The sequence below is a fragment of the Mastigoproctus giganteus genome, chromosome 14 (genome assembly GCF_048544385.1).
Source record: "Mastigoproctus giganteus isolate SK-2022 chromosome 14, ASM4854438v1, whole genome shotgun sequence".
In the NCBI taxonomy this organism is placed as follows: Eukaryota; Metazoa; Arthropoda; class Arachnida; order Uropygi; family Thelyphonidae; genus Mastigoproctus; species Mastigoproctus giganteus.
In genome coordinates this window covers 96,372,711-96,387,551 of record NC_143588.1, presented here as the reverse complement: position 1 = coordinate 96,387,551, position 14,841 = coordinate 96,372,711, and the positions used below count along the sequence as shown (strand labels likewise).

Below are 14,841 nucleotides of genomic sequence, written 5' to 3'. Positions count from 1 at the left end.
TAAAGCAATGGTCAGATATCTGTGAGATGATTCAATATTGCCTATAAGTTTGGAAATAACACTTTAGTAAAGCTGTGGACTTGTTGGAAAGTGCAGAGAGAAGAACGATATTAGTTAGGACACAAAGGGATGTTCTTATCAAGTTATACTGTCTGAAAACCAGGCATATGTGTGGTGACATGACAGGTGTTTAAGGTTTTAAAAACAATTGAGCAAATTAAAAATTACCCAGTTGCCCAGTTTTAATTTACTCAACTAAAACTGGGCAACAAATGTCCAAAACTTTTCCTTTAGTCAAAGAGTGACTGAACAACATTTAAAAGAAATAGGCAAAGTGAGGGAAGGCAATGGTGCTTATTTTTTATTTTTTATAAATTTACAAATGAATGGGTTGAGCACGCTGAATTCTGATGGGATCCTTCCACTTGTTCAGATTACGAACCTAAGGGGGGCATAAATTCAAATTAAGAAAAGACAGATGTAGAATAGATGTGAGGAAATTTGCCTTTAGCCAGCGGGTGGTTAATTGCTGGAACAAACTTCCATCTGTCATTTTGACAGGTTAAATAAATTTAAGGAGGAACTGGACAGGCATTTGGAGGGAATGGTGTGATTTTTTTTTTTTTTTTTTTTGGCTGATGCTGCATAAGCTCATACACTTGCTTTCTTGCATCACATGCCACTACTACTACTTAATTTTTTAATTTGTAAATTTATAAAAAGAAATTCATGTCCAATGTCAGCAAAGCATCTTCTGTTTTCTCAGCCCGTTAAATTATACAGCTGAACTTATCAAATCTGTCACCAGTTATTATAGTTATCCGGCTAGCAAATTTTAGAAAATGGGGTGAATTTGGAAAACAATTCTAAAATAAGAAATTTAGTTCTCAGATTGGCCATTAGCATAAGTAGTAAGCATCAGAACTGACTGTACAGGATAGAGATTTTGCCTCAAAGTTTTTTACTGCCCTGCAATCACACTAGAAAATTTAATGGAAGACCATGGGATTGGTTACTGCCCCCTCTGAACAAGATTAGTGATCCATTAAAAACCAGGAATAGATTATTTACAGAGCTCAAGTCCCAACATTCTTGAAGGAAGCACTAATTGGATGGTTTTTTTTTTTTTTTTTGGTAGTTGTTGGCGCATAGGCTTCTGTGGCCATAATACACCTCACAAGGTTTTTGCAGTACTTTGATCCAAGCCCGAGGCAGGAATCGAACCCGCGACCTTTGGTAATTGGTCGTAATGCATTCACAAAACACTAAATAACTTCTGAACAAAAAGACATGCAGGCAGCTCAAAGGTAGTTCAGAATGTAACCACAGGTCATCACCATCTATTTGCGGAAAAAAGGTTGAATTGTTAAAAATACTCAATGATGGGATTTTAGTGAAGCAACTGTGTGATGCCAATTTAATGAGAAAATTTGTATGATTTATTTCTGAAGTCAATTTCACACTCATGTTAATTTATAAACGCTAACATTAACATCATAAATATAATCATGTAAATTTACGTGATGATATTTGACATTTAAATGAACTGTTCAAATGGTTTATGGCAATTTACTCTTCTTTGTTAAACTGCATCTCTCTTTGGTAAACTAACATTTGGTAAATTATATAACTTTTTATATTATACATTATTATACATACACTGAGTGATCACTGAATTATGACCACCTACCTGATTTTGTATTGGGCTACTGTTTGCATTGATAACAGCTACTATTCGCCTAGGCATTGACTCCACTAGATGTCTGATCCATGCTGCCTGCGAGGCTTTCCACAGTGTCAGAATAAATGATGGCAGCACAACCATATGTCTCACTTCCTCTTTCAAAACATCCCACAGGAGTTCAATTGGACTGAGATCAGATGAATCTATAGGCCAATCAAAATTGGTTATATTATCACTGTGTTCCTAAAACCACTCATGCACAGTGCAGGCCTGATTACACAAAGCATTATTGTTTTGGAAGATTCCATTTCTATTCAGGAAAAAATGCAACATGACAGGGTGTACGTGGTCTCCTAAGAGCTGCCAGTGGATCTCACTTTGGGGTGGAGTGGAACCATCATTCAGGAGCCATCCTATCTAAGACACAACAGACCTCACCAGTGAAATGTTGGGCTATATGCACCAGTGATCCTAGTTCATGCCAGAAAAACGTGTCACACAATACGCAACCACCACTACCTGCTTGGATAGTGGGCACCATGCACGATAAGTCCATGAACTGGTGTTGTTTGCACCACAAATGAAGACATCTGCTAGCATGTTGTGACAGTATTTGGACTAACCCAATGAGCATTTCCAGTCCTCCAGTATCTAACCAGCGTGTTGTGTTGTTGACACCACAGCATTCACTATCAACGATGATCAGTGATGAGGAGAAGGTGTCTCTTGGGTCATCTGATTTGGAGCCTCATATGACTGAGTGCAAGGCATATCATCATTTGGGATATTGTTCTTGCATTCCCCATACCGTACTGCGATGTCAACTGTCACACACTGACCTGCCATTGAGCCCACACAATGCATTATACTACACTTACCATGAACATGAACCTTGTGTAATCCTTTACAGTTCTCTCAGCAGGAAGTGGTTTGACCCATTTGGCACTGTTCTTTGTACACCTTAATCATAGTGGGATGTGAGCAACCGACAAGATGTGCCATTTCTGATATGGAAGCAACTGATGCACAAATTCCCAGTCATGCTCTTTTGAAACTTTGTGATATCTTTACTATGCCCCATAACTGTTACTTTATCCCTTTGACCTGCACAACCAGATGCAAATTACCACTGCCTCTAGTGTATGAAGCTGTTTGGCTTTTTATATTGCAAGCTATGTGACCTAGTCCATTATGGATGGGAGTGATCATAATCCAGTGATTACTGAGTGTATTATTATATACAGTATATAATTTACCATATGGATAGAAACCACTTGATGGCCTTTCTTGACTATATTAAAACTAACATTTAATTTTTTTTTTTTTTTTAACTGTATTGTACAATATAACACTATACCATCTATTGTATATTCCCTTTCAATGTTCGATACACTTGTGCAGTTGTTATTATTATTTGGTTTTTAGGAGCATTAGCAACTAAGGCCATACTGCTCCTGGGATATGCGGTGGTCATTCCTTGACCTTTCCGCATCCTCCGTATTTGGTGGGCACGGGCTTGAACCCAGGTCTAATCAAGAAGCGTGTGCTACGCACTGCTGCTCCTGCCCACCTGGCTACGGAGGCTACACTTGTGCAGTATTATGTACAATGAGTTGTAGTACAAAATTGCAATATCTATATTTTACGTGTGTGTGTGTGTGTGTGTGTGTGTGTGTGTGTGTGTGTGTGTGTGTGTGTGTGTGTGCGTGTGTGTGTGCGTGTGTGTGTGTGTGCGTGCGCATACTCATGCATGTGAATACATTATGGCCATTCAAAATCTGGCAAGAATCAAGCCTAGAGGTTGCTAGATTTGGGAGAGTTGACTGTATACTAAAATACTATAGGTTCTAATACCTTTCATTTTTGGACTAAAAAAATAAAAAAAATTTAATATAATCTAATTTCAAAAAAATGTAAGGGATTTATCTTTCACAATTAAATTTATATATTATTCTTCCTTAATTTATATTATTCATTCCCAAACTGCCAATAATTTTAATTTTTGTGAAATTGCAATTCTTTAACATTTTGTCAAGGTCATTTTTGGAACTATCAGATTTGACTGTTTTTATTAGTCATGACTAATGACACACACACACACACACACACACACACACACACACACACACACACACACACACACACACACACACACACACACACACAAACTAAATATCACTAAAAGGGCTCAAAAGTAGCCCTTTTAGTGATATCTGCCAACACATTTGCTAAGCATGTTTGATCTTTTATCTATTTAATTAAAAATAATAATAATAATAATAATAATAAAAAATGGAGTTCTTTAAATACAAACCATCATCATACCTCAAGTTGTTTTGCCATAGTTTGTTTCAATTTTAGTGTCTCATCAGCTGTCTTCTTGCTATCAGATACCACCTGCATTCCAGCAGCACGTTCAGCACCTGAAGCATTTCCACTACCAGGTGTAGGAGATGATTGCCTACGCCTAAGGGAACTTGGAAGTATAGTGTCTGAAGAAAAAGGAAAAGTGGTTGGAGCAGCAGTTGTAGCAGCACTATCAGTTACACTTTGGGGGCTACGCTTCACTAATGCCTGTTAGATAAAATACAAATATAAGAATAAAATACAAATAAATTAAGTTAATGAGTTACTTTCATCTATTAAAAAAATTACTGTTTAACAATGGAAATATTTTTATCACACATTAAAATAAAACATTCCACTGACGGACAAAGAAAATAACAAAAAAAAAAAAAAAAAAAAGATAGTATGTATATGATGTTTTGGTAAATATTATTTATTTTACTTCCTAATTTTGTATGAATTAACCTTGTGGTGGTGGTGCCCTGAATTGTACTGTGATGCACCTAACATAATTCAACTTTCTTTTAAATTCTGTAAATTTTATTATTATTATATTTTTTTATTTCTTTTTGCAGTCTGCTGATGCTTGATCTTTTACTAATGGATTGCATTAATTATTATATGTAATTATATGTAATTACATATAATATTTATTATTATATGTAATTTTATTAATTGTTTAATGAAAAATTTGAAAATTTAAAAAAAATGTCTTTTTTTTTCAGCATGTCATTTTTAATGAAAGAAAACTTACTATTAGTAAAAACTTTAACTAATTCACATTTCTGCTTAGATATCACATATACAAATAAACATCACACACACACACACACACACACACACACACACACACACACACACACACACACACACACACACACACACACACACACACACACCTTGCTGATCTATGACCACCTACCTAATACTGTTTTGGACCACCATTTACAGTCATGCTGCCAGCAAGGCTTCCAGTGTCAAAATAGATGATAGCTGCATGTCCATATACCTCACTTCCTGTTCCAAAACAGGAAGTGAGGCATATGTTGTTCAATTGGATTGAAGTCAGGTGCATTTGGAGGCCAATAAAGATGACTGTTTTCATCTCTGTGTTCCTAGAACAACTCATGAATTAGTGTGGGCCTGATGACATGATCTCCAAAGAACTGCCGTTAGACCTCACCAGTGAGTTGTTGGTCCATACGCACCAGGGATCCTAGTTCTTGCCAGCAAAAACATGCCACATATTAAACAACCGCCACCACCTCGCTGGATAGTGGGCACCATGCATGATGGGTCTATGGACTCTTGTTGTTTGTGCCACACAAAGACATCTGTCAGCATGATGCACCCAGGTATTTGGACTCTTCTGACCAGCACACTCATTTCCAGTCCTCCAATGTTCAACCAGTGTGTTGTTGACATCACAACAAATTTTCATCAATGATGAGGAGACTGTCTCTTGGGTCATCTACTGTGGAACCCCACATGTCTGAGTGTGCAGTGTATTGTCATTTGGGATATTGCTCTTACATTCTCCATATTGTACTGCGATGTCAATTGTTGTACAGTGGCCCGCCATTGAGCTGATACAAATGTTGCACTGTTCACACACCACAAACATCTAACTTGCATAGTCCTTTACAGTTCTGTTGGCAGGAGGTGGTTTGTCCTGTTTGACACCATACCATTCTTTGTACACCTAAACCACAGTGGATTGTCAGCAAGAGATAATACATGCCATTTCTGATAGGGAACACCAGACGCAAGAGTTCCCACAATCATGCTCATTTGAAACTGGGATATCTTTACTATATCTCATAACTACAACTATACGACTTTGATTTGCACCAGATGCAAATTACCACTGCTCTAGCATAGGAAGCTGTTGCCTTTTTATACTGCAAGTTATGCAGCATAGTCCACTATGGATGGGTGATGCTGTATAAGCTTGCTTTCTTGCATAAAATGCTAATACAGTCAGTCCTCGTATAACATGTGTTTACATTACACAAATTCGATCATACACGATTTATAAATAGGGGAACGATATCTTATATAACATGAACCGAATTTGCTTATGCACAATTCGCCTTTGTGTTTACAAGAAATAGTAGTCGAACACAGAATCACCCCAACGGATTATAACTTTATATCAGTGAAGGGGAAACACATTTCACCATAATAACGTAAAAACCAACACAATTCCAGCTATCGGTATACAGTATTCGCGAATGCAATTAGATCGAGTTTACTACCAGTTTATAACAGATTCCACTAGCAGAAACGGAACTGGAAATTGTTTTTATTGTTTTATGGTAGTGACCCCTAGAAATGTGCTTTAGTAAAATGCGAGGTGTTAATAGTGTATCTCTGCCTTTACGGTGTTGTTTATTCAGTTGCTACACGTGCGCAGCTTTGTTTATGTGTGTATCAAGCGTGCCTCCTCGTTTTGTAATTGTGCTTTATTCCCTAAAAATGAGTAAAATACTTAAAAGGTGTGAAAAGAAAGCGTCCTGGTGAAGACACCGCAGATTCAGAGAGAAAAAAAAAAAAAAAAGCAATATCGATAAACAGTGGTGGAATGGATCAAAAATTTTTACCCGGGAAAATTTATAGTGCCTCATACTACGGTTATGGCCAAAATCACACTGGCCTCAGGCCCACCAGGGTTTCCCTGGTAAGGCTTATGGCCAGTCCGCCTGTCGATAGAGAAAAAATATGAAATTGGGAAACGCTTTGAGCGAAATGAAAGACCATGTGATATTGCACGTGCTACAGACCTAAATGGGGCAACGCCGAGAATTACAAAGAATGCAGAGAAAATAAAAACAACTTTCATAGCAGGAATAACTCAAAGTGTAATTAAAAACCATTAGATTAAGACACAAAGAACTGGAAGAGATGCAACGGCTGTCAACTGTTTGGATAGAAAATCAAACAAAAAACAAGTTTGCTTACAATAGAAGCAAAAGCATTAGCAATATTTTATTACGTAAGTATTTTATTACGATTATTTATTGTGTTTGGTAATGTTTTGGTCACAAATGTGTGTTCAAACTTGGGTGGTCGGCACCTAATCCTATTTTTCCCATAGGGCCTGTTGTTTATATTGCACGATTTTGTATTGCACGAGGGTTTCTAGGAACACAACTATCGTGCTATACGAGGACTGACTGTACTAATATATAACATGGGTTTGTTAAGGGAAAGTCTTGTCTGACAAATTTGATTGGATATTATGATGTAGTTACAAAGGAACTGGATGCAAAAAATAATTTTGATATCATATACTTGGATTTCAGGAAAGCTTTTGACACCGTTACACATGGAAGACTACTGTACAAATTGGAGCAGAATGATATTAAGGGTAAGTTGCTACAATGGATAAAAGGATGGTTGAGTGGAAGAAGACAGAGGGTGGTAATAAATGGGTGCTGCTCTTCGTGGACTAATGTTATTAGTGGAGGCCCACAGGGTTCGGTGCTGGGTCCACTGTTGTTTTGTATATTTATCAATGATATTGATGAAGGTATATCAGGCTTAGTGTCAAAGTTTGCAGATGATACAAAGGTTGGCAGGGTTGTTAATGACAGTAATTGCAGTGTGCTACTGCAACAGGATCTAGAAAACTTGGGCAGATTGGCTGAGAAGTGGCAACTGAAGTTTAACATTGACAAATGCAAAGTACTGCATATGGGTAGAAGTAACCCCAGAGAAACGTACCAACTTTGTGGTACTAAACTTAGGTGGTAGAAAATGAAAAAGACCTGGGAGTAATTGTGCAGTCAGATATGAAGTTTTCTGAGCAATGCAGACAGGCTGCGAGGGCAGTTCATGGGGTCTTGTCAATGATATAGAAGAATTTTGCTAGCAGGGAAAAGGAGGTGATTGTCCCTCTGTATAAGGCAATGGTCAGGCCACGCCTTGAGTACTGCATACAGGTCTGGAGGCCTCATTTTAGGAAGGATGTAGATTTGCTTGAGTGTGTACAGAGAAGGGCAGCAAGATTGGTGAGGGGAAATGAAGGGATCCTCTTACCAAGACAGGCTTAAGTTCTGCAAATTGCAGTGACTGGAGACTAGGCACCTGCGAGGTGATCTGATTGAGGTGTATAAGGCCTTGAATGGGTTGAGCACGCTGAATTCTGATGGGATTCTTCCACTTGTTCAGATTACGAACCTAAGGGGGCATAAATTCAAATTGAGGAAAGACAGCTGTAGAATAGATGTGCGGAAATTTGCCTTTAGCCAGCGGGTGGTTAATTGCTGGAACAAACTTCCATCTGTCTTTGTGGAAGTTGACAGGTTAAATAAATTTAAGGAGGAACTGGACAAACATTAAGAGGGAATTGTTTTGTAATTTTTTTTTTTTTTTTTGGCTGATGCAGCATAAGCTCATACACTTGCTTTCTTGCATCACATGCCACTACTACAAGTATAAATATTTAACACACACACACACACACACACACACACACACACACACACACACACACACACACACACACACACACACACACACACACACAGAGGTCACTCTGAAACTAAATGCCACCAAACTGCACTGTATGGCATATACTTCAAGTCCTCCATAAGTACTGTACTTACGTTTATTTTTCCACATATTCACTATCAGTATGTATATATTTTCTCCACTCTTGAATCAGAGCCTATATTTCCCTCTCATAAAAGTTGCTGTCAGCAGTATGATCAGTATTACTCATTCTTAATAGGGCCAAAAGGGCAAGTCTGATGGCACAGGATCAGGGCTATAAAGTAATTGTGACAGAACAATCCACCAAAATTCGGGAATGGCCTCTCTTGTTAGAATGCTGGTATGGGTCTATGTATTTTCTATAAATGTCATGTTAAAGCAATTATCTTCCTTTCTTCTCTGGCCTAACTCTTGCAATTTGTGTCTCCACACAACTGAGAATGGTTGTCCCCCCCATTCTAGGAAATACACAAATATTACCCTTCTTTGTATGGGGTCTGGCACTGAAAATAAATAGCTTTTTGGTACTATGTATTTTCTATAAATGTTATGTTAAAGCAAATATCTTCCTTTCTTCTCTGGCCTAACTCTTGCAATTTGTGTCTGCACACAATTGAGCAGAATTGGTTGTGTCCCCATTCCAGGAAATACACAAGGATTACCCTTCTCTTGCTCCATTGGTGGAGGTTGGAGTCTTCCAAATCCACAGGTACGAATTTTCCAAATTTTGGTATAGACAGGTACCAAATTCTGGGAGTTATTTGAGTTATAAATTTGACTGAATACAATGTATATTCCATACTGGTAAATGTATTTGAATTTAATTTTCAGCAAAACAATATAACTGTCCATACATTTAATAGGTATCAGTTGAATAAAATACATTTACATGGTTATTGGATGATAAATTGATTTATTAACTGATTTATCAATCTCTGATTTTTTAAAAATTCTTATTTTAAAAATATCATGCTGTTTTCAAAGACAGATATGAAATAAGTTTTTAGCCTGATGACAGTATAATTACAATAAATTATATTAATTTTCATGTTAGTGAAAAAATTTAATTTTAGAAACAAAATAATTTCAAGTCATCTATTCTTACTTGACAACTTCCATCTTCTTTTGCACCACAATCACAGAAGAAGGAACCATATTTTGCATATGTGACATCATGGTCTTTATGACAAACCTTAGCACATATAGTGCAAACTCCAACACCATCTACCATTTTACATGTATGGCAGTGATACCTATAAGTAATTGCATTACAGATTATATTCCCATGAAAACATTTGACTAGCAATTATTTCTAATTTCAATCATCTCTTCAACTTTAATGGCACTTTAATGTATAGTTGTGTGTACTGAATGTACTTGTACTTATTTTGCAAAGTTCTTATCTCCACTTTTATATTTAAACTTTTAAAGTGATTAAGTCAATTGAAAATAATTCTTTAAATAAACAGATTGACAGAGAAAATGTCACTGCAATCTTGCCTCTGTGTTAATTTTTTTAGTAGTATAACTTTTTCAAATAAAACAATTTTAACTAAGAATATGTGGGGTGTCTATAAATTATTCACCTGATTATGAAGTTCGATTAAAATTTTATTGTAATAGGTACTGTAAACTGGTTTGCTGCACTTAACAAAGCAATTCAAAGAATTTCTTATCACACAACTGCACTTCAGTAAACCTCCAAAGAAGCACGTTTGGTAGCATGTAGAATATCAAGACGGTAGCCAGTTTTATCCCAATTATTTTGAAACATCTCTTGAAAAATGGAACTCACTGTCTGTTCAATGTGGTCTTTTAACTCTGTGACAGTGTTAATTTTTTTGCATATGCCTTGTCCTTTATGTAGCCCCATACAAAGAAATAAAAAGGTGTGATATCTGGGGAAAGAGGAGGCAATGGAATGGGATGATCCTGGCCAATACATTAGTTAGGAAATTTTTTATTGCAAGCTCTTACATACACATGCAAGCTCTAGTGTGGTGGTGCTTCATCTTGCTGATAGAACATATGTGGCTACATATCTTTCAACTGAGGTGTAGCATACAATTTGAGCAATTTTATGTAATTTGCAGAGTTCAGAGTGTTTCTGTGGAAGAAAAATGGCCCAATCACATGGCTGAAGGACAGTGCACACTACACGTTTACCTTGGGACTATACATAAGTTGTGTTCAAAAATTGAGCGGGGATTTTCAGATCCCTGTATGTTAACAGAAACAATTGTGTCTGTTAACTTTACCAGACAGTTGGAATGTCACTTCATCACAGAAAACAATATTTTCCAGAATGTGTTCATTTTTCTTTCAACCATATGGTTGAGGAAAAATGAACGCATCTGACATTGTGGTTTGTCAGGAGGCATAAGTTCCTGGATGATTTGCACTTTGTAAAAAGTTTCAATCTCATGTGAACTACCATGTGCATGCAGTGTTGCTTGTGGTATTTGCAGCTGCAGGTCTCACCGGAGGATAGGTTTTGTAGGACTTTTGGTAAACACTTCCTGAATTTCCAAAACTTTATCTGCAGATATACTTGGCTAATCTAGTCCTTTCTGGGGCAGCATACTGCTGGTTTCTTGAAACTGTTTCAATTATTGCTTCATTGATTGTTCTATAGGTGGATCTTTCTGGAATTTTCATTGAAAATGTCTCTTCAGTCACTGGAGATTGGTATCCACATCCATAACATGCACATTGCTCTCTCCTGCACTGTTGTCATTTTAATTTTGTACTGTCACAATGCTTGTTGGGATCAAGGCTGCCAACCGCATGAGAAAAATTCATCTAGTTGTTTGATAACTGCAGCAAACCATTTTAAGATATCTATTACAATAAAATGTTAATAGGGCTCCATAATCAGGTGAATAATTTAAAGACACCCTGTATATCTCTCAGTTAAAAAGAATCTCATGCTACAGAAAACAATACTTCATTATTGGCAGTGGTGTAGGGTTTTACAGGCACACCTAAAAAATATCTGTTGTATGTTAATTGCCAGTTCAAGATTGGCTGTTCTTCCTCTGTCTAGCTTCCTAAACATATACAAAGTTTTACTTCAGTAGTTTTGGAAGTTGTATTTTGTTTATACAGTTTACTGAAAATGACAAAACATAATGATAAGTGTATATGTGTTGTTTTGATTATTATGCTTTTAATGATTTTATGAACTTGAAAATGGAAGTGACTAATAGGTTCAGGTTTATTATCATTAGTCATATGATGCAAGGAAGCCTGAGGCTTTTGCCGCACCAGCTAAAAAAAAAAAAAAAAAAAAATTTCTAGCTTACTCTGAGAAAGAGAAGAATGATGATATCCAGCTCAGGACCCTGGGTGTGCCAAGCCCATACTCACCAGATGTGAATCCCTGAGGTTAAAGGTTATATTATGTTTATGTGTTCCACCCCAAAAGAATTAACAAAAAAAAAATAATAAATAAAAATAATTTTTGAATATAACAAGCATAAAACACAAAAAATTTTAAATTTAAATATTTCATTAAAAATTACATTTAATAAGTGTTTCAATTCATTAGGAAAGGTCAAATTTAAAAAAAAACAAAAATTTAATTTCAGGGAAAAAAACCCAAAATGTAACTTCAGGGGGGGGGGGGAAAAACAGATGGCCTCTCAGGCCTGTGACTGTTGCTGTGATAAGGAGACACCATTATTTTGATTCTTCTGTATGATATATTTGGAAATAGAATGAGTAATGATTATACTATTTAAATAAAACAGACTAGTATTCTAAATATAAGTAATCTTTAAATCAAAAAAGTAATCATACTCTTATTACTAATATTAGGAAAATTATGAGAGTGTTGATTTGTACAACCATTTTTTATTTTTATACAATTATTAATACTAAGAGAATTATAGGAGAGTTTCTAGTTAATTTTAAGGGTAGGCTTAAAGTTTTAGCAAAGTTTCTTTTTAGTAATATACCTCCATATTTTCTGCCAAGTTTAATTCAGTTCGTGGGAAAGGATATAAAAATAAATTAAAAAAAAAAAATAAATAAATAAGTGGCATCATCTACTAAGTTGTGCATGTTTTATGAAGATCAATGGATAAAACAAAAAAGTTGAAAGTTTATTTTAACGGAGAAAGAATAGTTAATAGTCAAAGATTATTGATGTGGTGTCACATAGATATAACGAGTGCAGAACTGAAATTTTGGGAGTACAATGTGTACAGAAAGGATAGACAGGATAGGAAGGGAGGTGGTGTTAGGCTGTTAATTAAGAAAAACATAAAATCAAAAGAAGTGCATCCAGTTGATATAGATGAACAGCGCACTGTTGAGTCAGTTTGGTGTGATATAAGCACTGCGAAAGCAAAAATAAGAGTAGGAGTGTGTTATAGGCCTTATGACTCGAATGAGTACAATGAATAATTATAGAGAGAAATAGAGTGGGCTAGTAAATCAGAATGCCTTATAATGGGGGATTTTAAATTCCCAGATATTGACTGGAACTTATGGGTTGGTCACTCGCACACTAGTAAGACTTTTGCGGATTTATAGGATGATTGTTTTCTGCAGCAGCATGTTCGAGAGGCAACCAGAGAGGGTAATACTTTTGATCTGGTTACCAGCAGTTATCATTCGTGTATTAAGAATTTGCAGATAAAGGAACCATTAGGTGGCAGAGATCAGAGTGTACTGATGTGGGATTTACTTAAAGATATAATTACAATCAGGGGAAAAGGAAGGGGTTTTTGCTCACGTAAAGGTGACTATAGTGGTCTCAGACAGTTTTTAAATTCTGTACAGTGGGACCAACTGATGATTATGTTACCAACAGCAAATTCTAAGTGGTAAGCATTCAAGGAATTAATAGTGGAAGATACTAAATGTTTCATACCTATTAAGAAATACTGTTCAAGGTTTAGGCCTAAATGGTTGTCAAATGAACTAATGAGACTCTTGGCAGAGAAGAAAAATGCATGGAATGCATATAAATTATCAGGTGACACAGAAGCCTATGATATATATAAGCTAGTCTGTAATCAAGTCGCAAAGGAGGTTAGGCAGGCAAAGGCAGATTACGAGAAATCTTTGGCAAAGGATGCTAAGAAAAACAGCAAGGATTTCTTTACTTATATAAATTCTAAAAGGAAGGGAACAAATCTGATTGGTATACTTGATATCGATGGTTCGACTGTTGATGATCCTGCTCAGATAGCAAACAAAGTGAATGAGTATTTTGCATCTACATTCACATATGAGGAGTTATTAAGGTTTGAAAATGCCACAAGATTATCAAATTGTAACAGGGTGCTTAATGATTTTGTAATAACTGAGAACAAAGTGGAGGAGAAATTGTTGAAGTTAAACACAAGAAAGGCACCTGGGGTGGATGGGATCTATCCAGTTATATTAAAGGAGGCTGCAATGGAAGTAAGCTAATCCTTAGCCATAATTATGAGAGCATCCTTGGACTCAGGGGAGGTCCTTAAGGACTGGAGATGTGCAAATGTGTCCCCAATTCACAAAGGGGGGGGGGGTCGAAGGGTGACACGAGTAATTACAGACCAGTTAGTTTAACTTCTGTTCCGGGTAAAATAATGGAGTTACTGGTTAAAGATGCATTGCAGGATCATCTACACAAGACTGCAGCAATAATTCAGATACAGCATGGGTTTGTTAAGGGAGTCTTGTTTGACAAATTTGATTGGTTATTATGATGTGGTTACAAAGGAACTGGAGGCAAAAAAATAATTTTGATATCATATACTTGGATTTCGGGAAAGCTTTTGACACTGTTGTGCATGGAAGACTACTGTACAAACTGGAGCAGAATGGTATTGTTAGCAGAAAGTTGTTACAATGGATAAAAGAATGGTTCAGTGGGAGAACACTGAGGGTGGTAATCAATGGGTGCTGCTCTTCATGGACTAATGTTATTAGTTTAGTCCCTCAGGGTTCAGTGTTGGGTCCACTGTTGTTTTGTATATTTATCAATGATATTGATGAAGGTATATCAGGCTTAGTATCAAAGTTTGCAGAGGATACAAAGGTTGGCAGGGTTGTTAATGACAGTAATTGCAGTGTGTTACTGCAACAGAAACTCTAGAAGGAAAGGGACGAATCAGATTGAACCACTGGATATTGATGGTTCAACAGTTGATGATCCTGCTCATGTGGCTAACAAACTAAACGAGTATTTTGCACCTACATTCACACATGAGGAGTTATTCAGGGAGGAGAATGCCAGAGGTGAACTAAACTCTGGCAGTGAGCTAGACGATTTTGTAATAACTGAGAGGAAAGTGTAGGAGAAATTGTTGAAGATAAAC

The 14,841-nt window shown here is 36.5% G+C and overlaps 1 protein-coding gene across 1 annotated transcript in view; it reads right to left on the bottom strand.

The window, feature by feature from the left end:
• poe (E3 ubiquitin-protein ligase-like protein poe) overlaps positions 1 to 14,841 on the bottom strand; it is an 849,790-nt gene that overhangs the window by 342,249 nt on the left and 492,700 nt on the right. The window contains exons 41-42 of the mRNA XM_090388478.1: positions 9,633 to 9,780; positions 4,010 to 4,258 (exon numbers count right to left, since the gene is read on the bottom strand). Of these exons, the coding sequence (XP_090244604.1) occupies positions 4,010 to 4,258; positions 9,633 to 9,780 (397 nt within the window). The remainder of the gene's footprint in view (positions 1 to 4,009; positions 4,259 to 9,632; positions 9,781 to 14,841) is intronic.